Here is a 23,890-nt window from a genome sequence, read left to right as displayed (position 1 = left end):
TTTAAATACCATTTCTATTCAATTCAATGCAATACTAGCTTTAAAATAGACATATAATGTCGAACTTTCCTCAAAAAAAAAAAAAAAAAAAAAAATTCAAACGATTACGAGTAATTTTCAGAAAATTGTGTACTTAAGTGAAGATGATTTTTTTAGTTCGGGTTATACGCTAATTCAACACTACTATTAATACTAGAACGCCCATAGTTGCATACCACCTTAGAGGGTCATCTAATGTCATTTTGACGTCTCTCCTAAAAAATTAATAACATATGTAGTGTCAAAATGACATCCTCGACCGTTTTAGTGTTAAATGAAAAATATTTGATTAACTATTAATTGATATATAGACTCTTTTTTTCTGTTTAGAGAAACGTTACTAAGATGCTACAAAGATACCGTATGGATGTGTATCTACTAGGGTTTCTAATTTTCCTGGAAATTATTGGTGAGAGGGATCTTAGGAAATATCGGGACATCCTTAGCAAATAATAAATAGTGGGAAATTTAAGTATTTCTTTTTATACTTTAAGAAGAAATAAATCTATAAAGCTAGTGCTACACATAATAAATTCTCAAATATCATAGTGTTTATTTTTATCATTATCTCTGTCTAGTGGGAGTACCCGTTATTACTCGAAGTTATTAGGCGTCCATGAACTTTGTTTTAAGAATATAGATATGTAATTCCTTTTTCTCCCCTTTTTGTGAGACGCGCTGGGCCTTATCTATAATATAGTTATTATGAAATTAAGTATCATCCTCATACTTGTTGCTGTATACGTATTACGGTCATATTGGATTATAAAATTCAATATGACCGTAATACTATAAAATTGTAAGTGATAAACAAGCTAAATTTTGGTGGGTTATAATAAATTAAATGTAACTAATATTAGAAAATAATAGAATGCGGGATTTCCCGGGAATTTCCCATAGCTGTAAATCCCGAGAAAACGGGAACCTAAGATTAACTCTTCATACTCCAATCATTTTACTTGATCTGATAAAATAAGTGTGTATATTAGTTATAAAGTAGTTCAAGATCTTTATCGTGGAATCAACAGTTTTAAATTATTATTAAAATATGCAATTTATACAATGAATGCACATTGCATACGTGTTTATTTACAGCGATGTTTGGCACTGACAAATCGTACAAAAGACATTTTTTTATAAATCAATAAATAACAAGTAATAAATAAGAGTTATTGAACAAAAAGTTATTAATTGTAAGCAAATAATGAGCATGGAGAAGGCTGTTGCCAATAAGTCAACAGCTAAAATAACTAATTTGTATGTAAAGATAAAGTCTTTATCTTGATAGAAATAAATCAGATAATAAAATAAAACATTTGCTATGTACAGAATGAATATCAAGTTCTTAAGAGACTGATTATCAAAAGGGACAATATTTTATAGTTAGCAAAGAAAGGAAATTCTATAAAAAGGACTCTGTATTTACGGTACAGTAGTAAATGCCACTCAATCCCACTTATTATATTTGTTTCTTCTATACCTAGAAACAAATATGAGATATGATGAATTATATTTTAATAATAACAATATAAATATAAGGAAAGGGGGGGGAGTATTTATAATAAATATATCTGTATATAACAGAATTGATAAGGAACCACTCAGTAACTTAGTTAATTTGATACAAGGCTAAAAATCAGAAATGAAAAAAAAATATTCAAAAAATGTAAGGAAGATCTTTTATACATTAATATGTAAAAGTCGCATATAAGAGTTACTATAAATTATAGAGAGAAAGGAAGGAATAGGGGAAATTGTGTCATGGACATATGTACACAAAATTTGACAAAATATAGTAACGAAATCAAATTATAATAATACTGAGATTATTTCCTTCTCTAAGAACATTATTTATGTATATATATGTACATGTACTTCTCCATAGGAGAACTATGCATCAAAATTAAATATAGATAAATATGTATAATTGAGTTTATTTTTGCTTTCATCTCTTCTTGTAGTCCTCAAAGGCTGTATCCACTACAAGACGAGACAGAAGGACATCTCTCCTCCTGTCAACCTCTTTTTTCCTTTGTTCTTCTTTAGAGTCATCTTCAGGGAATTTGACTTGCCGTTTGAATATAGAGTCTTGATTCTCAGAAATTGGACGACTAGTGGTAAAATGAATTTGAGTTGAGGGATCATCAAATTCAGGCTCTTCAACATCAGAGGCTTGAGCTTCGACTAGCTTATTCTCATTGAAAATAGAGACTGGAACCGCTGTGAGGGGCTCACTTCCTTGTGCTGAGGAGAAAATGGAGGCAAGATCTCTTGAAACTGCATCAGATATGGATCGACTTCTGATTGGAGATCCGTATGAATCACCTACAGAGCTTGAGCTCACTATACTATTGTCTGGAACAATTCTTGGTTCAATTACTGAAGAATCTCCATTAAAAATCACGGATTCTTCAGGTGTCCCATAAGAGTCGATTGCAGATGAAGATTCAGAATTAAAAGATGATCCAATAGAATTACTTGAGGTGAAAACACCAGATGAAATCACTGGTGAAACATTTGAACTGTCTATAACAGATTCACTACCTGAGGATGAAGAAATGACAGATCCTTCAGGAGATCCATAGGAATCACCTCCAGGAGCTGGAGCAGACACAACGCTATTACTGACTATAGATCCACTTTCAGAAGCAAAATTGTTCAAGCCTCCATCAAGAGATGATGAGGAAACGACGGATCCTTGAGGAGATCCATATGAATCTCCTTCAGAAGCAAGAGCTGATTCAATGATGTTACTTACTGAAGATCCACTACCAGAAAAAATATTACTGGAACTACCTGAAGAGGATGAAATGACTGATCCTTCTGGAGATCCATAGGAATCACTTCCAGAAGCTGGAGCAGACACAAAGTTGTTACTGTCAATAGATCCGGTTCCAGAAGCAAAATTATTCAAACCTCCACCAACAGAAGATGATGAAATGACTGATCCTTGAGGAGATCCATAGGAATCACCTCCGGGAGCGGGGCTGACACAATGTTGCTACTAACAATAGATCCACTTCCAGAAGCAAAATTGTTCAAACCTCCACCAACAGAAGATGATGAAATGACTGATCCTTGAGGAGATCCATAAGAATCCCCTCCGGGAGCTGGAGCAGACACAACGTTGTTACTGAAAGTAGATCCACTTCCAGAAGCAAAATTATTCAAACCTCCACCAACAGAAGATGATGAAATGACTGATCCTTGAGGAGATCCATAGGAATCACCACTGGGAGCTGGGGCTGACACAACGTTGCTACTAACAATAGATCCACTTCCAGAAGCAAAATTGTTCAAACCTCCACCAACAGAAGATGATGAAATGACTGATCCTTGAGGAGATCCATAGGAATCACCTCCGGGAGCTGGGGCTGACACAACGTTGTTACTGGAAATAGATCCACTTCCAGAAGCAAAATTGTTCAAACCTCCACCAACAGAAGATGATGAAATGACTGATCCCTGAGGAGATCCATAAGAATCCCCTCCAGGAGCTGGGGCAGACACAATGTTATTGCCAAAACCTCCGCTTGATGCTCCATTTAAGCTAACTGAAGAATAACCGGATGTGATTGATGTTCCAGATCCTTGTACGAGAGATGAAGAACCTCCTGTAATCACAGAACCAGATGTGAATGAACTTCCTCCAGTTGATGCTCCAAACAAAATTGAGCCCCCACTTCCACTGCACGTTCGGCACCAATATACAGGTTGGCATATGGGTTGACAATTTTCTCTAAGAAGTGATTTATTTTTAAATTTGTTGATTAAAGATTCATATGTTAAATATTACTGTGGATTCGAGGTGCATTGTTGCTTAGGCACGGTTGAGCATTGTTGCCTTGGAATTGAGAAACATTCTTGTCTTTCCTTTTGACTTGGAACACTTGTGCATTCTTGTCGTGTCACTGTGTTGCATTGGTTTCTTGGAACAGTGTTACATTGTTGTCGGGGTACCACAGAGCATTGTTCACGTGGAATAGAGTTACAATTCTGGCTTGGGACTTGCTTTTGCACCTACAAGTTAAAAAAGACATGAATAATCCATCCTTACAGGCCTTGCCGAAATAAACATATATTGATTTTTTTAAATAAATCCATGTTTTAAGCTTATAAAATAACTTCCTCCAGTTAGTTAAATTCAAGTCAAATTTCACATTCACATACTTAGGTAAAGTATGCAGTAATGTGAAAGCATAAGTCTTTTTTGTTTTTGTAAATGATTTAAATTGAGTAGATTATGAAGCAATTTGCTTTAACAAATTAGAAGATTAAAATAAAGTTGATTTAATTATTCCATGGCATAGCTCCATGGCATCCCCTTTTCAGATTCCAAATAAAAAATACAAAAAATAATACGCATACTTCATATTCCGAATATTCCAAAAGAGAAAAAAAGATGTATAAGAATTCAAATACAAACTCTGTCGTCCAAAATTCCTAATAAGGAAGAACCTGTAATGGTTTGAGTCGGGTGTAAGTGAGTATGTGTGTTTGGTATTAATTGAAGGATAGTTGTCATAGGAAAAAAGTAAATTTTAAGGGATAGCATAGGTAAGTAGTTGATTTGTGGAGTACATAGGTATGCGTTGTCAAGCGTGTTCCTTGTCTTTTAACATTACAGAATCCCTCTCTACAACAATTAAATGGATTGCTAAGATACTTGTGAGCATTGTTGTCTGGGGATAGTTCTACAAGTTTGGCCTTCAACTTGAACAGGAACGCTTTGACAACTTTGTTGAGGAGTATTGGAACATTGTTGAGAGGTTACATCGCTACATTGTTGCTTTGGAACAGAGCTGCACTGTTGTTGTGGAACTTGAGAACATTGTTGTCTTGGAACGCTGCTACATTCTTGCCTGGATTGTTGTCGAGGAACCTGTTGACAGCTCTGAGATGGCACTTGTTGACATGTCTCTTGAGGAATCTAAAGGATTAAGGAAATGTATACTAAACAATATTATGATTAATTTTTGTTTAAATTTACATCTTGACAATTTTGCCTGGGTACTTGTTGACATTGCTGTGTTGGTACAGTTTCACACTCCTCACGACTGACTTGTTCACATTGTTGACGAGGAACAGTTTGGCATTGTTGACTTGGAACCTGTTGGCAATTTTGTCTAGGAACCTAAAATAATTTCAGTGTTTGAATAAAAGTATTTACAATTGCATTCGACTAAGTTTTACCTGTTGGCAGTTTTCTTTTGGTACATCTGTACACTCCTCTCTGTCCACTTCTCTACATTCCTCGCGGGGAACTTGCTGGCATACTGGCTCGGAATTACCCTCACACTTTTCAGAGGGAACATTGCGACAGTTGTAACGAGGGATTTGGGTGCATTGCTCTCTTGGTACATTGTTGCATATTCTGGTTGGTTTTTCTCGGCACTACATGAACAATTGAAAAAACAATGTAAACTGTAGATTAGCTATTGAATAATTTACTTGTTCTTCAGCAATTTGACGACAGTTTGGAACAGCAACTTGAGTACATGCTTCTCTTGGCACGCTTTGACAATCCTTTGGTGGATCTTCCCCTTCTCCATATGTTGCTTGTACATCTTCGTACACATTTTTACATTCCTCCACAAATTCTGTCCTGCATTTGTTTTCATACTCAGTGGAACAACGGTCCTATTTTTAGAAATTGTGAAGGTGTAAAAAAAATCACTCCTTAAAAGTAAATTTATTACTCTGACATTACCTTGTAAATAGTTTCACACTCTTCTTCATATTTAGTAAAACATTGTTCTTCCTCATCATTGGAACACTCAGTCTCAAAAGTTTGTGTACATAATTGCTCAAAAACAGTTTCACAGTTTTCTCCACCCGCATCTTCACAAACCTCTTCATTAACAGTTGTACACTCCTGATCCTTGACCGTGTTACAAACCTATAAATATACAGAATGAAAAAACCACCATAATATTATTCACATGTGTTATTTTGATCTTACAGTTTCGTTCTCTGTCGTACAAACTTCCTCAGTTTCAGTTGTGCATTGTTCTTCAAAGACCTGTGAACACTGCTGTTCATCTACAGTGTTGCAGACCTCTTCTGTCACTTGTTGACATTGTTGTTCATTCACAGTGGAGCAACTTTCTTCAAAGATTTCATCACATACCTAATAAAAGACAAACATAAGAGCTTTGTTGATTTATTTGGCTAAAATAATCATTGTACTTGTTGAAAGGACGTTGTGCATTGGTTATCAAATGTTTGCGTACATTGTTCTTCATTGATAGTATCTACAACTGTATTACAAACTTGTTCGTTAATCGTGCTACAAACTTCTTCGTTGATGGTGCTGCAAACTTGTTCATTTACAGTTCTACACTCAGGAATGACAACTGTGCTACAGACCTGGACAATGAAAAGAATGTATACAACTTTAGGCCATCAAGGGTTTTTGTATATTACCTGATTCTCAATTGAAGTACATATTTGTTCATACTTTGTCATATACTCAGTCTCACACTTTTGCTCCTGAATCGTGGTACAAACTTCTTCGCTTACAGATTCATAACTAGTAGTACATTGTTGTTCGTTGACAGTGGAACACTGTTGCTCATTTACAGTTGTACATTGTTGTTCATTCACAATTCCACATTGTTCTTCATTAATGGGCACACATTGTTGCTCATAAATGGTTTCATAACGAGTTTCGCATTTCTACAGTGCAAGAAATACAAAATGTATATTTAAAAAAAAAATGGAAAAAAACAAGAAGATAAGTATGATTTGAAATGAAGACATCTATACATATTTCCACTTTTCACCTATTAGTAATACATGAGGATTCGTAGGTACTTATCATATCTTGTTATTTGGTACTCTATGTTACAATTCATACAAAAGTATGATATATAAATTCCTTGTTTTGATCAAATTACAAACATTCATGAAAAATAAGGATGACGCAGACAAATATTTTGACAAAGAAGAGAAAATATAGAATGATCATTTTTTTTAAAAATAAACATAGGGCCGATTGTATCGTGAGCAGGGATTGAAACAAAGACCTGCCGCTATATAAAAGTATAAGAAACCGGAAATTAATGTGATTCATACTTAACATTTTCTAGAATGTTTGGGAGGAGATCAGATTAGCTATTATGACGCTTTATTATTAGATAGGCTGTAAGCAACTGTGAGAGAAAGGTAATAAACCCCAATCCGACTGTTTATAGAGCTGAATTACTCCCATGTCAATTCTGCTCTTAGTCCTACTGAGACTTGCTCTTATAACTCCCAAACAAGCCCTCAGTATTACTCTCCACCTTTCATGAGCACACACACTTTATACATAGATGTTCCCTTCTCAAGAATTGAATAATAAGGACAGTAGACTTAGGAAATAAAGCATAATCATGTTCAAGTTGCAACTACAAATATTATTGCAAACTTTAATGGTCATAGTTTATACAGCTCTACCAAACGTGCTCTTTGGCCGTACTACTACTTTTCAATTTACACTCTATCCACAATATTTTCCATAAATTCCTGAAATATCCTGATTGAAATTAAATTTGTGAGATAGGAAAAGCAGATTTATATTTTTTTAAATTTTAAAATATTAATCCCCTCCCCCCTAAAACCGACACTTATCGGCCAAGTGTTCTTTTAATAAAAATCCCAATATGGTCACTCCGATTCAAACAGAATGCCCCTCCCCGTTCCCACAAAAACGGTACTGTACTAATAGAGTTTCCAACACACTCAATTGGTAGACTCCAGTGAAAACTTAAGTAGTACCTGTTCGTTGAGAGTTGTGCATTGTTGTTCTTGTGTTGTGGAACATTGCTGCTCATTGGTGGTTGTACATTGGCTCAAGCATTCCTAACCAGAACGAAAATATATTTATTAGTTGGTTTAATTCTAATACCATTTATACCCAATAAAGATTTATTACCTGTCCTCCTTGAGTACAATCACTGCCCGAGGGATTGAGAGTGCGAATGGTTTGACACCCATTTCCACCACTAGATCCACTTCCGTAACTTGGAAGACTCGAAGAACCCCCACCACCAAATGATGAACTACCTCCGCCGAAACTTGATCCAGATGACGCACCAGCATTAAATCCACCACCAGTAGATGCTCCTCCTCCATAAGTAGTGAGAATAGAGGATCCACCAGATGAAAAAGAGTTAGAAGAGGATGTTAGGGAAGAGGGACCAGCGGGAACATTCGAAGAGCTAATGAGTGGACCTGCAGGAGATCCATAGCTATCTTGTGGTCGGGATTCGGTGTTCTGAGCGAACTGAAGCAGGAGGATCACCTAGTAAAGGGAAATGTGGGAATGAGTTATTGAAGGATAGATTGATAAAAATAAATACAAATATTAATTTGTGTAAATATTTATACCGTAAAAAGGAATAATTACTTTTTGGACTTTAAGACAGAGTGTAGCTAATAAATGCACTTTTATTTATAGCTCAGGGGTATGCAAAAAATAAAAAAAATATGACTGCATAATTCTCTTAAGCAATATATACATACATAATATATATTTTGGTGAGCCTTGACTTAATATAAATGAGATTGGAAATTATGGGGATATCTCACAAGTTCATACTATTTAGTATCTAACCAATCAATCAGTGTAGTTACACCTCTTTTTCTCTTGTTTTTTTTTTAAAGAAGACTATGAAGAGAGAAAACACTTTTTCATTTAGGATAGGTACATTGCTCCAGATTTTAAGTCATTATCAACAACGAGAGAGCAGTACAATTTGGAAGAGGGGAGGCCATATATGTAAACTGTAGCACCTCCACACTACAGATTTACAAAAGTCTATTTATAAACAAATTTAGCTCTTTATTAAAGGAGCTTAGGATCTTGTATTTAATTCTGAAAATAAATATTAGACCTTCCTTTGGCTTGGCGCCTCCTACAGAATGTTTTTGAACGTCCCTAGGCGACTGATTTTAAATTTAACTATATATTTTTTCCTAATTTACTCCTCTTCAAACTTTTGACTCCCTATATGTAAATTAATTATTCCTCGCAGGGAGAGGGAGGCATGGACCCCGTAGCTGATTATAAAGGTTACAATCTTGAAAAATAAATGCAAAGTCCGTGTTCATTTCATTATTTTGAATGGATATAAACAACCTTTTCAAGATCACTTCTTTGTCCTATCTAAAAACACGTACACCAATATACGTGCTAATATATATATTTACTTATATAGTACATTTGATAAGTACCAAGTAATTTTTCGAGAATGTAATCATCATGAAGTCTTCAAGAAATGTCTCATTAATCATTATTTTTCTTTCTGCAATTCTGTTCAATGAAATTAACAAATACGCATTAGACACACACAAACGGGATCATTAGTTGTATAATTATTTCTTTGATTTGAGACCTACCTAGTACTTAATATGAGAAAATCTCATTAATATTTCACAGAGACCAGGAAATGACGGAAGGGGGTAGGTATGTGTTCTTAAGACGTGTATTGGGTTTGTTGCAACCCTGGAACTTACATATTAACCTTGAAGACATCGAATAATTTGTAACGTGTTACATGTAAACACAGCATTTTTTATATTTTATAGCGATTATGATTATAATAGTAATACTGATATAATGATAATTGTATCAAGGTGAAGATGATGTAAGTCTCAATGAATGTTTGACAGTCAAGGACAAAGGGACTTTACTCTACTTTTCCTTATTCATATATATCATAAATAAAATAAATATTTTGAGTCGTAATTATATATATATATATAATGTTGTTATTCAAAGCAACGGATCCTTCAAGTTGAACACATAACAATGATCATAAAATTGAATTATTATTATATTTTTCCCAACTCATTGGAGGTTGGGATATTAAAAACATTCCGAAGTGGATGATGAGGGACACCATTGTGTGCCTTCCTTCATTACCATCTTTATATATTATATTATATACAAAAGATTTTTTGTTTTGTTTTACATATTTTCAAAGGGGCTGATTTATAATGAACAAGGCTCTATTCATTCATAATAACAAGCGAATGAAGGTGAACTATGGTTTGATCATTCAGATTAAACTTCAATATGCATGTCTACATATATTATACATACATGATAAAACAGAGATATGAAACAAAAATGTACTACATATAATAAGTTTCCATAAAGAAAAACAATCTTTTTCGTAGTTGCTCCTCGAGCATCTACAAAACAATATCCCTCATCATAGAAACCACTATAACCCATAACAAGCGATTAATCTTCTTTATAATGGGGTAATATAAAAAAATAGTATGAGCCATGGGCCAAAAAGAAAATTAATAATAATAATAATAAATAATGCAATTAAATCCATTAATGTTACGTAATATTTAAAAAAAATTATATGGAAATTTTTGCATGCATTGCTTTAAATTTTAGATAGTACACGATGTGATCATTATTCCCTCTCTCAACCTTCATTCTTCCTATAAGGAAAAGACAAATAGCTCCAAAATCAATTGGTAGTTAGATCATTTTTCCCAATTGTTAGATTATTTTTCTTTTAAAAATATATAATGGTTTACAGCTTAACACAAGCTATTTAGAATTAAGTCAATCAACGTTCAAAACACAACTATGAGACCAAAGTACTAGAACAATCGATAACTACCAAAAAAATTCAGTGTAAATAATTAGACCATGACATATATCATATACTAGTGTTGAAATTAATTAAAAAACCATTTTTTTAAAGTCAAGTCATACTTGATTTTGTTTAGAACCATTTAAACCAATATTTCGATTAATAATTGTTTTCAGACAAGGAACTCAGCTTTAATTACTCTCAATCGCTTTGATCATAATACTGTGACCAAAAATTTTATGATTGTTTCATTGAGTAACAATAAAACTTTGTAAGATATCATTGCAAGGATTTTTGCTCATTTAAAATCACAATTGATTTCATGAAAAGTTTATTAAAGACCAGTGCTAGAATGCCAATTTTTCGACTCTAATATATATTCCTCTTTTGGGGTCTTTTCCTAAACAGTGTAAATATTAAATCTAATGACGTTATTAAAGTCATTGTATAATTAATCCAAAAATATCTCAATTTTAATTACTTTGATATTCTATGGCCATGGCAATGGACCTGAGTTCATTATATATAAAATATTAGTCCAAACCGAAGTTTTAGATGTAAGCAGTCAAGATCGATTTTTTTATGTGCCCGAATCAGACTAATCTTTTTCTCAGAACCAGTCTAGCGATATAAGTTGATTCGGACAAAATAATATATAGCAGTTCTTGAGAAAATGATGTAGCTCAGTACACAACGTGCTTGGGAGCCATTTTTCTTTTGAACTCAATGCCCGTAGGTTCGATTCACGACTACCCTTATAGGAGAAATATTCATTATGCATATGGACTTCAATGACAATTTATATGTCAAATACAGTATTTTTAATACTATAATGTACTTAATCTTTGCAATGCCATCTGACAACTTAAAAAAAAAAAAGGTGATCGAGGGGTCCATAATGTCTGAATCAAGTTACAATACGAGTATATACATACACATATTCCACTACAAGCAATGAATTTATATTAAAAAATATATAAAGTTGACTATTTTTGAACAATACTTTGAAAATATCATACTTAATTGTCCTTCTATCAATATTTAATTAACCATACACGTTAATCGAATTGTGCAGAAAATGGAACATGATCAGAGAAAGATCTCATCAAGGACAAAAAAAAAAGAGATAAAGAGAGGGAGAAAGGCTTGTCTATAGCTTCAATACAGAAAAAAAGAAACAGTTTGTGTCCTTCATTATAAAATATAAAAATAAATTATATTTTTTTTTTTTGCAAAACACACCTCATTTTTTTAGAAGGCACTTATTAAACCCATGGTCCTCCATTATATAAATGAACCTTTTGGAAATAAAATAAAATACATATATACAAAAACTGACATGCAAATGATTCTCTCCTCTATGTTAGAAACTATATAAATACAGGATGTTCTAAGTATGTTTATAAATGCATCAATAAGTAGGTCAAATGAGGAATAATCAAATAAGCTAGTCTTAAACTATTTATGCACAAATTATATACATTAAGGTGCATCTAAGCTATTAGGATCTTGGATTTGTTTGATTTATTCTCTCAAATGAAACAAATGGTCATATAAACATGTATGTATGTAAAAAAAATTAACAAAATCGTAGGTGCCCTGGATTTTATGTTTGGTCCACGGTACATATTTATAAGCACTCAGTGGCCGCCAAAGACCACCTCAGATTTTTCGATGATTTTGCATGCATGTTTCTATCACCATGCATTATGCATTGAGTCTAGTTATTTAATGGGTAGGTAGGCATGCAAACCCATGGGTACTTGATGACGTATTATACCTATGTATATTCTTATAAGTAGAAGGGGAAAAAAAAGATATCTCAACACCTATGATTAGATGCAAAGCATTTGCAGACAAGACTTGACTCATGACCTGAACAAATAAATATCCTATTTGAGTTGTATTAGTTGTCCCAGGGAGTAGTTTACCTTGACCTCTAAAAGGCCCACGCAATGGATGTTTAAATATAATGTAATCATTCATATTTTCGCATTTTCATAATAGGTATAAAATAAATAGACGAGGTCTTTTTTAGTTTGTTTGGAGAAGCGATTGAGTAAATACTACTCGTTCATTAGTGAGTATCAAAGCTATTAAACAGGGTAACAAGACAAATGAAGTTATTTTATCCTCTCTTTTCGAGACGTATGCAATTTGCTCTTCCTTTAGAGAAAGAAATAAGAAGAGACAATAAGATGTATGAATAATTGAGAAAATACTTCAGCTAACGCCAAGGGTAAATGCCATCCTATTTGTATTTGTTTTTTTTACATTACAGAACTTCATTGATCGCCTATATCAACTATTTATATGATATTCAACTCTGATTGACTCTGATGGTGTTATAAAAAGTTAAGCCATCAACATATTTCCTTATCTAATGTTGAAATTATAATATACTTTCATACACTTTGTCATAGCTGTTCTTCATTGTAGCACATGGAAAAATTTGATTTACTACAGACTTTGGGATTTTCTTTCTCTATGGTTCTCCCCTCGCTGAGTTTACCTTGTTAATTCAATTAAAAGGGTAAATTTATGGAGGGGTCCGTAGTTAGTTATAGACAGGGGGGTCCACAGGATTATAAATCTACATATATATTTTTTTTTTTTGGGGGGCGGATCGGGGAGTGCTTGGTTTTAAATTTCTTTTAAAAACAATTTCAAAATCCATAAATATTCACAGAAAATTAAATTTTTTGGAAAAAAATTTCAAAAATAAAATTTCAAATATGAAATATTTTGAAAAAAAAAATCCTTAATTCAAAGCTATTCTAAAAAATTTAATTTTTTGAAAAAAAAAATTCAAATGAAATGTTAAATTTTTGAGTAAAAATTGCTGAACACAAAGCTATTCACAAAAAGTTATTTTATTTGGAAAAAAATTTCAAATATTAAATTTTTTGGGAAAAAAATTTCAAAAATTAAATTTTTTGAAACAAAATTCCTGAACACAAGGCTATACACGAAAAATTAATTTTTTGGGAAAAAAATTTCAAAAATTAAATTTTAAATTTTTTGCTCTGCTGAATAATTTAGCAGAATGATGAAAAAATTCTTGTAAAAAGCAAAAAATCCCTAAGTTGGGGGAGGGGGACTTCAACCCCTCCAGCCAACCCCCTGCAGACGCCCCTGATAGAGTATTATTCATGGTACCCTCATTGAGCTAAAAAGCCAACGACCTATATCTAGACAAATATTGACCACGTAGTTTTCGTTTCGCTACTTGGTTTATTACAGCTTTGGTGAGGCATCTACATAAATATCTACACAAGTAAGGAACATTCAAAAGAAATACTTGAAAATTTTAACTTGGTTCATCATAAAATATTGTATTCTTATTGTTATTATTAATACATATTTTGAAGTCACGATTCTTTGTAGTCTATAGGGATTCACAAAGAAACTTTTGCTATTCAAACAGGGGTTTCTCTTATTATTATTTAATTCATAACTACACAAGTACCTACCTACCTATAGGCTATAACGTATACATACAAGTTAAGTAGTAAAAAAGTGAACGAAATAAGTGCAATTGGATCAAAGAAACATAAAGAAAATGATTCTTTAGAATTATATTTAATTTCTTAAAAAAAGAACACCATGATTTTTTGGTATGACACTTTGTAAATAAAGGTGACATGATTATATAAAACTTGCTACCATCATTCTACTGCTATTGGAAAGCATTTGATTACGACCTTGGCCTTATATTTATGTAAAATATATCTAATTAATTACTATACTAGGTCTACAAAGAAAAAATACTTTTTGGGTACTAATGTCATTTGGGTCAAACCCATTGGCAAAAAAAAACTGTCATCTCAAAGCTTTCCCTCTTGACTAAAGTTTCATCCCGTTAGATCATAATTTATGCTCACAGCATATAATTGAACTTGGAATACCTTAATAATTCAAAATCAACTTCATTCGGATCTCAAAGGCTAACTAATCCAAACTAATTTGAAAGATCTATTTATGTTCTTTTAAAAGAAGTATAATTTGGTATTGTAAGTCTTAGAATTTTTCAAAACTATACAATTTTAATGGGTAAGTAAGTTTTCTGGTTTTTTAACGCACTGTATAAAGTACAGTGCGTAAACAAACTATGTACAGGGTTTATAGTTTGTTCCATTCAAGGTGAAAATACTTAAACTTATTTTTGAGTGTGTTGTTATCATTAGTGCTTTACTTAAAGTAAAATATTTGTACATATTTTTATTTAATTATATAGGAAGTATTATGAATTAATTAATTAACTAATTTATTAGGCTGACCTTGACGTATACAAATATATACCTATATAAATATATTGATCACGGGTTCAATTCTAATCAATAACATATTTTATAAGGTCTGAATGATATTTTTTTGTAAGGCTCTTTCTTTGTAGTGTAGTTTATCATCAATACAAAGTCATAATGGGTTTATATGTATATTATGGACATATAAAGCACTCAATTTGCCAAATATATGAAGGATGTAATTTAACTAATAACGTTTAAATTAAGTAAAAACAAGGATTCCATTGTTCTACAGAATGTCTGCCACTCCTTTATCTCGCTGATTCATTTAATTGATTTTTTTTTTTTTTGCAAAAAGTTAATTTATAGGGTATTATCCCCCCCTCCCCCCCCCAACAATTCTTTTTCTATTTTTTTCTTAGAGAATAGTGAAGAGATAAATGGAATAATAGGTAAAATAAGTCGGGGGCTTAGAGAAACATCAGTGGATTCGTTTCTCTTTTTCTTTCAAGGTTGACAAGTCTATTTGTGAGGTAGACCCCTTATTCAATTCCTTTAAGTGAAGGCATATAAACCTATGATTTATAAGCGAGTACCAAAAAGTTTTAGATTGCCTTTTCATAGAATATTTACTCATCTAAAATAAAAAGGATTTGAAGGACATAGCAAAATTGGATCTTATTTGCTACCTTTGTTCGTATGTACTAAATCTCTTTTCTAATCTTCTGCATGACTTTTTTTTAAATTTATTTTAAAATAACCATCTAGTCATAGCAGAGCTCTAAACACAAATTTGATTCACGCTTACATATATGTAAATCTTGCCTCGAATTCACAATAGGACTCGACTCAGACTTGAATACAACTAGAAAGTAGATACTTTTGCACGAATCACTCTTCTGGATAAACAGAACACAATGTTCTTTTGGTTTACAGCAGGTAATTCTACGTAGTTATGAATTGTAATGAATATTAATACTCTTTCGCTTACTCGAAGATAGCTTTGCAAAGCAAAATTTTTACAGGATTACCAACCAGCAGCATCGACATGTATTTAAAATGCTAGGCCAAATTATATAATAGTGACGTCATCAATTGTGCACATAGATTTTGTTTGGGAGAATGGGCTTTTTGTCATTTTTGAAAAAATGTCCTTACTATTTTTTTTTTTTTTCGTAAACGTTAAATTTGACCAAGACCTTTTTAAGAGAAACAATTTCAAGGTTTTATTTTTTAAAGGAACTAAATTTGAACAAATTACCAAATTTAGAAATAACAAATTGAAATTTTATTTTATATTACTTTGAGATATTTTTATAAACAACACGATAACCATAAAAAATGATCAAAAGTGTATGGGAGGGGCTCTACTGTGACGAACCATCATTTTTTCCACAGAGTTATCCTATTTTTACATCTTCGAACTGTGTGGGGTCGACATTGGAGTAATTCTAGCAAATATCCTTGTTTATATCCTTTTCTCCATCTTCCCTCGTCACAGCTGATTGTAGCTGATCTATTGAAACGTCATGAGCAGTATTCTTTCTCTCCTTCAAAACATGCTCAAATTGTCAGGGTTACCATGTTGATTTTTAGTTTTTTTTTAATACCCATTCTACACGGGATTTTCATCTTTGATTATATACTTATCCCTTATTCTGCATCTTAACCTTGCAATTTATAAATACGAGTATGTAAATCTTGGGGTTGAAACAGCCCCCAGAATGTAAATGTAATGTTTTGATCTTTTTTGTGTATGACTTTGCATGATTTGTGATGTCATTCTCTTATTTTTCCGACGTGTATTACAAGTAGGAACTAGTATATATGTATATAAAGATTACATACAGATTATCATCACATCTTAAAATGTGTATAATGAGTCAACCTTTTTTATTTGTTTTATTTTTCAGAACATACATCACGGCGTTACCTCACTAGCACAACAAATAACACTATATTTTGTAATCTACTCCGATGTTTCTGCTTCCTATAGCATAATCAGGGTTTAGAACGTTGATTGGTTTAATTGGAATTAGCTTTAATTTATAGGGTTGGGAACAATTCTCGAAAATTATAATGAAATATTAATTCCACAATTAGAAAGAATTAGCTAATTACTACCCCCTGAATGGGGCATTTTTTCTTACATTTTTTCTTTAAAGGAATGGTTGTGAGATTAAATAAAGGTAAAATCAATTCATATAGTATTTGTTGGCCGACTCCATGCAGTATGGACAATATAACTACACATATGATATGGACCTACAAAGCATCCCTTTTTGAACACAAACAATAATACGAAAAGTAATTATTTCTTTATTTTTCTACGAAAATGTGTTACCACAAGAAAAAAAAAATAATTTAAATGAAATATTATCTTAGTACATACTAATAGTGATAATAATATTAATAGCCGATTTAAATGTATGTATCTACATATATAAATGCTTGAGAGCCAAGATGTAAATCTTAAGTGCTGTATATAGCTATGTACGTTTTTCTCCAAAAAATTGAAGGAGAAGATAAAAACCTTTTTAAAACATTATTCTATGGTGTTAATGCATAGACGTATATATTTATACGTGTTTAAACGTTATTCCAATTTTTGCCATACATATTTAATCATCACGAACCATTCTTAAAGGGCCAGGGTCATTAGGGACGACTCAAAGGTGGTATACCTATCTACTTGTTGCTCAAAAGAAAATATGTTGATCTTCTACAACATTAGTCCCCTAAAAATGCGTTAGATCTTTTTATAAGGACTTTTTACTTCGGTGGACCAACATCTTCCAACTTTTCTGATCAAGACTTATAGATCTCAGAGCCAAGTAAAATAACTTCTGAATACAATATCTTAAACTATTTATAATACTTTTATAAACAATACTCACTTAGACTCTACGACCTAGAAACCTCATTTTTAAGCTAGATCTTCCCATTTAAGGCAAGGGCCTATACTGTCAGGTTTTATATTCGTATATACTAATGTCAGTTTTAACATATGCTGTATTTGGTCAAAGTAAGATGTTTGAGACCCTTTCAGACAAGGAGGGAAAGTTCTATTTTTATAGTAGCTCATTTTATGATTAAGTTGAATCAAATTTTGTCAATTCACAACCCGCCTTATTCTTTAAAATTTTAGTGGTACCATTGGGCGTAAAAATTAAAAAAAAACCACTCCAAAATTTGTGTAATTAGCTTACTCTAAACAAAGGCCTTAATATTTACAGTTGCATACATGAAAACTTTAATAGAGTTAGGACTTATTTCTATATATGTATATAGGGTCTGCGTCTGCATAAGTACCTATGTTAAAAATAGTTTCATAAGCCGTCTATTGGTTAAAAAAAAGAAAAAAGAGACGGCGCATAAAATACATGGTAAATACAACGAGAAAAATTCCTTCATATTTAATTGCACCAATTACTACAGGATTAAAACCAAAGATCTAATTTACCTAGTGGTAGGATTTACGTACACTGCGTGTGGCTTTTAAAACAAAAGTTGGTGAGAAAACTTATTTTGGGTAGAAATAGAAAAAAATAAATAATCAATCCTCATTTTTATTATTTTTTTAGGGGAGAGAGAGAGAAAAAGAAGGAAATATAGTTTATGTATATGGACTTTGAAGAAGATCCCTGGGTGAGATTGGGTAAATGTAATACTATTGTGTATGCAACTCCATCTGACCAATTAAAGGAACATTAAAAAAAAGGCTGAATTATGAATATTTTTTTTTAAAGAGAGATAGAAAAAAAGAGCATCCTCGAACTGTCTACTGAAAGTTCAATCAACTCTCTGCGTACTATAAAGACTCAAAACAGGTATATAAAATAAGTACATTTGTAAAAGCGTCTACAATTTTTGCAGACCCATTCATAAAAGTATATAATTAGGGTTGCTTCAGTCCGTAATATTGGACTTAAACTCTTTCCTGTTCTATGCCATACTCAGTTCTTATCATGGTTTCTTTAAAAAATCGTTCTAAACTTTACAGCCGCCCCTACAAGGCATACTATTTAAGTAAATTACGTCATTTTACCAGAAAATCATCAATATTTGCAATTTAGTATGTTTTTCCAATGAACAAATAAGTATTTAAAGGTCTAATAAGCAGTAGATGACGCCACTATCCTCGAGTATGTAAACAAACCTCATACCCCATTGAGTTTGCTCCGCAAAACTTTAAAGATATATCATGCATGAGAAGAGTTTGAGAATGTTCGTAATTTAGGCTCAATTAAACCTTGTAAAATTCCTAAAAACTGCTTGCTTAAACCTCCAAGAAAGTGGAAATGTATTGGAAATGATGTCACTGGCTGACATCTATGACGTCAATAATTAGGAAAGATTGTCCCAAATGACGACTTTTACGTCGAATTAGGGCATGTTCTTAAGGCTTAGACAAGACCGAACGGAAAGTAAATATTTTAGTACTAATATATCCATTTATATTATTTTATTCTATAAAAAAAAAAGTGGATAATTAGGCTTCTTTTTGTTTTATTACTTTTGAGCATTTATCGTGATTGCCTTTTCTCCTCAATGATCTATGAGCTAATAATAAGCTTTAAATCTATTCATATTGAACAAAAATTTGAAACAAATTATGATGATGACTTATGATCATAACTAAGGCCATTTATGCAAGAAAAATAACAAAAAAGTAATAACAATATTTCAAAAAGGCATGACCATTCTTCCATGAACTCCAATGACAACTTGTCATTTCTTAATCGACTCTACACAATTGACCATGAATTAAAGAATTCTTTACTCACAACATATGTGATACATAAGAACAATTATAGGGAGGTGAATAAGCCCTATGACGTTAGGAAAATTTAACTTGCCTCAATCCCAAAAATACTTAAGTAATCATTACCCTTATTAATAATCTGAACGTTTATTGGTTGAATAAGAGTTAACTTATGTTAAGCTGCGAATAACTTCTAACTACATTTAAGAACTCCTTGACTCCCCTGGGGGCGTTTGTCCACTCCCAGAAACTGAAATATCATTGTAACTTCTAATTAAGCTTTTCTTTAATAGTTAATTTATAAATGTTTTTAATTCAATAATTATCTAATAATTTTAATATTTTTTTAAAATTTAAAATTTAATGGAAAATTGTGGAATGTTTTTTTATATATTGAGATAGTAATTTACGTATTGCCTTATTTTGATAGCAAAGTAATGAAGAAGAAAAAATCTTTGTAATATCTCTTGTGGATCCTATTTTGTTTCAGTTTCTATCTAAATTCTTAATTTATCATATACGTCCTATTTCCAATTCTTTTGGGCAAAAACCTCCTTCATTTTTGAGCTATTAACTCATTATGGAATTAACGATATGCACGTTTACAATAATTTTTTTAATGTGTTTTTTTCAATTATGTAACCCCAACGATGAATATGAAGAAATTGACTGGGAAATGCCTTATTCTATATAATATATGTATGGTTTCATAATAGTAATTTAGAAATCATTTATCCTTTACACTCATCAAAATTTAGTAATCTTTCCTCCAGGTACAATTTTTGATTATGAATAATATTAATAATTATTAATATTAAAAGTATGTTCAATTTGTTCACTGATGTTTCAAAAATGAGTTATATTTAACAACTACTAAGAAAAATGAAGTTTTATATTGCTTCAATATCCTTTTTGATGTTAGTAAATTTGATGCACATAACGTGTTTGCAAACTTGTCTACATTAACTTAAGCGTAGTACATACATAGTTACCTACATTTCTATATATAGGTAACCTTGAAATATAAATTTGGGTCAAATATAGTCATCTAATAAAGAAGAAGGAAATATATATTAATATAAACCTCCACGTTTGCGAAAGAAAGACACGAGATCTGTGTATATCATTCATTCAATCTTGATTCAGGAAGGTCATTTGATAAATATTCATGATAATATAATTTGCAAATATAATTATTGATTTGAAATAATTTATGTATGTAGATATGAAGGCTATTGACGCTACCCAGATCGTGTGTTTGATTTCATATGGTGAATAGAAAAGGTGGAATACATATATTGTAAATATGAATAAAATTAATCAGCTTTTATGATATGTCCAATGTGTATGCAAGATTTCACAAGAAGAAGTTGCAGAAATATGGACAGAATTGTACATATGTAATATGTAGATATTGCATACATAAGTAAGAGCAGAGATCCTTCATTCCTCCACTCAACACACGCAATAAGCAATACATAATTTCATACGGCTAATAATAGGTAATTCCATTTCGAAATAAATACAATCCCAATCAAACGTATATTTATGTGATGCGTCAACATAAAATAATCTTGAAAAAAACATCAAGAAACGAAGAAAATCTCAAATGAATTTTTACTTCTCATTTCCCATATTTCATATATCAATTATCGGCTTAGTATACAAATTGGTAGGATGAGTGTAGATACCAACGAATTTCAACTATAGTTTAAAACCTTTATTTGATTTTCTTATTGTGGTAATCAATTTTATCTACTTTAAGTGTAACTTACAGCACCTCCAAAGGCTACATAAGAATAATTTGTTCATATAAATTAATGACAATTTGTCGAAGAATACAAATTTAATGCACACTCAATTTTGAGGGGAATCATTGAAGCTTTCTTTTGTGTTAATGGGCTATCTATATTTATATTTGAATTCATATGCAAAGTTTTAACGTAGGGGTACAAGTTATTACGCACTGAAATCCTTACTTCATTCCGTAAAGAACATATTTTATTGACCTAACCTATTGCAATGATGACCGTGACATACTGAACCGACGCGTTACCACCTACCTAATAAGAAAACAACTATGAAATGTCAAGGACGAAAGGGTCAAGCCCACGTGCGTAGATGATGCTACTAGTATGTAAATTGATACACAGAGTGATGATGGGGAATAAGAAATGGAAAAGTATACATATATCTACATATATGTATACTCGTAAATGAGATATTCATTATGATTTTTATCGTAGGATTTTTCGGGTTTTTTTTTTTGGAAGAGATAATGAGTTTTGTTCCCTTTTTATTCTAAGGGAGATTACGTTTCTCTCCTTCTCATTAAAATTCTTACAAATCACAATCCATTATTACTTTTCCACCTATCAACTCTAAAAAAGGATATCATTTTTCTCATCAATTATATTACAAGGCATCATCGATTTAAATAAGTAACTAATGTTTTTAGGTAGGTCAAAATAAGAGATACACTCACAAAAAGAAAAAAATATGCTTCAATACATGTGATGTATATATACATATATATTTGATTATCCAGTTTTGAAAGTATTTAGTATACATACGGATAGGTCGGAAAAGGGTGTTTTTATGTGTTTTTTATAGCGTTTTCCCAAATTATCCCATTATAAAATTTCTAGTAAAACAAAATTAATTTTTTTTATATGTACATATATATCTCTATAAAAAATGACCTCCGATGGCTTATAACCATGTAACTTCATATGTGGACATTACCTCATATGACAATTTACAAAAATAAATGCAAATTGAAGGAGTCAAACATATGGTGGTATGTCTTCCTTACATATAAACTGTTGCACAAAAAAAACCCGTATGAAACATATGGTCGACATCTGAAACAAGTAGGTTAATTTAAGTAAATAGGTTAATTATTATTGGCGGATTGGATAATTGGGGCTACTAGTCAGTTGGAAGTAGTAAGTTCCTACTGCCTACGACTCAAATCATTTTTTTAACAAAGGGAATAGTTAAATATTTTTTTTTTTTTTTGAAAATACGACCTCGAAAAAGTATTTTTTTTTCAATGGTAGATCGTATATTTGTTGAAAAATGGGTGCTTAGGTGGATTTGAAATAAATATGGATTTGACTGCTCCTTTATTTTTAGAAAACACAAGGTGTGTCATAGATTTATCTATTAATATAAATATCTATTGGGGAAACCGGCTTTTTTTGTTTTTGTTGAAGTTAGAGTCTCACAATTATGATAATATTTAAAAAAAAACAAAAAACATTTGCATTATTGCTTTTGGATTTTCTATCACAAGATTATTACAACTTAAAAAGTAAAGCAATAAATAAAAATTCCTTACCCCGATCGATAAGAGACACTTCATTATTCCTTAGAATCTCTTCCAAATTATTTTTTTTCACAAATCAATCTAGTATTTTATTTAAATAAAAGTAGTCTTTGAATGTTCTGTTGAATTCATACACCTATATAATTATATAGTATATATAAATGTCGAGTATATAAAATGAATAAATCACGTTTTTTTGTTTAACAAAAGGATGATGTCCTTAGTGTAGAGGATGGATGGATGATACCTGCACCCAGAAATGTGAGGAAGACGACTGACTCCTAACCATTCGTAACTTTATTCCAAGAAAAAAAATTAATCTTATAATTTTCGCTTCATAGGCTTGAAAAAGTATTACTTACTTTCATATAACTTTTTTTTTATTTTCCAAGCCACGTTTTTATATATATGTATATTCTTCATGGAATCCTTATACGCAAAAAAAAAGTATCCTGAGTGTTACAGGCGTGCGTTCCACCTATTCGTTGACGCATCTTCTCCCTCCGGGGCTCCAAAACAAGTATTCAAATACATGATCCGGGTTTGTGTATGTACACCTACTATGTATTTTTATTATATGTCGGAGGAAGGAAGGAAGGAAGAAAGGAACTTGGAGGACATTGACAGTGTAGAATATGTAAGCGTCCGGTATTAAATTGGATCCAACGCTTCCTTGACTCATTTTTACATTTTTTCCTCCACACACTACGTTGAAAAAAAAGGAAATATTATGCTAATGTTGTTCCGTAGTAAAGATTATATATATGTATATTTATCAAATATTTTTCTTGCCAATTTCATTTATTCATAAAACATCTGGCAAGTGATGATGGGGGTTTCGACACAATAATGGATATATTTTTTCATTTCATGGGTTTGAAAAAATAAAAATAAATGTTTTGCA

At 31.6% G+C, this 23,890-nt stretch overlaps 1 protein-coding gene across 1 annotated transcript; it reads right to left on the bottom strand.

Moving 5' to 3' along the window:
* Nucleotides 1-1,088: 1,088 nt before the first annotated feature.
* LOC121119524 (uncharacterized) lies at nucleotides 1,089-23,352 on the bottom strand. Its single transcript, XM_071889097.1, has 14 exons — nucleotides 23,177-23,352; nucleotides 22,999-23,122; nucleotides 7,958-8,326; nucleotides 7,801-7,884; nucleotides 6,466-6,717; nucleotides 6,229-6,408; nucleotides 6,002-6,169; nucleotides 5,750-5,938; nucleotides 5,491-5,679; nucleotides 5,233-5,433; nucleotides 5,030-5,173; nucleotides 4,706-4,969; nucleotides 3,836-4,059; nucleotides 1,089-3,778 (listed from the first exon to the last, which is right to left on the bottom strand). The coding sequence occupies exons 2-14, from the start codon at nucleotides 23,020-23,022 to the stop codon at nucleotides 2,950-2,952; spliced, it is 3,117 nt and encodes a 1,038-aa protein (XP_071745198.1). The 5' UTR covers nucleotides 23,023-23,122; nucleotides 23,177-23,352; the 3' UTR covers nucleotides 1,089-2,949.
* Nucleotides 23,353-23,890: the final 538 nt, after the last annotated feature.

Source organism: Lepeophtheirus salmonis, chromosome 6, assembly GCF_016086655.4.
Source record: "Lepeophtheirus salmonis chromosome 6, UVic_Lsal_1.4, whole genome shotgun sequence".
NCBI lineage: Eukaryota > Metazoa > Arthropoda > Copepoda > Siphonostomatoida > Caligidae > Lepeophtheirus > Lepeophtheirus salmonis.
The sequence above is the reverse complement of the archived record's forward strand: the minus strand, read 5'-3'. Positions and strand labels throughout refer to the sequence as shown.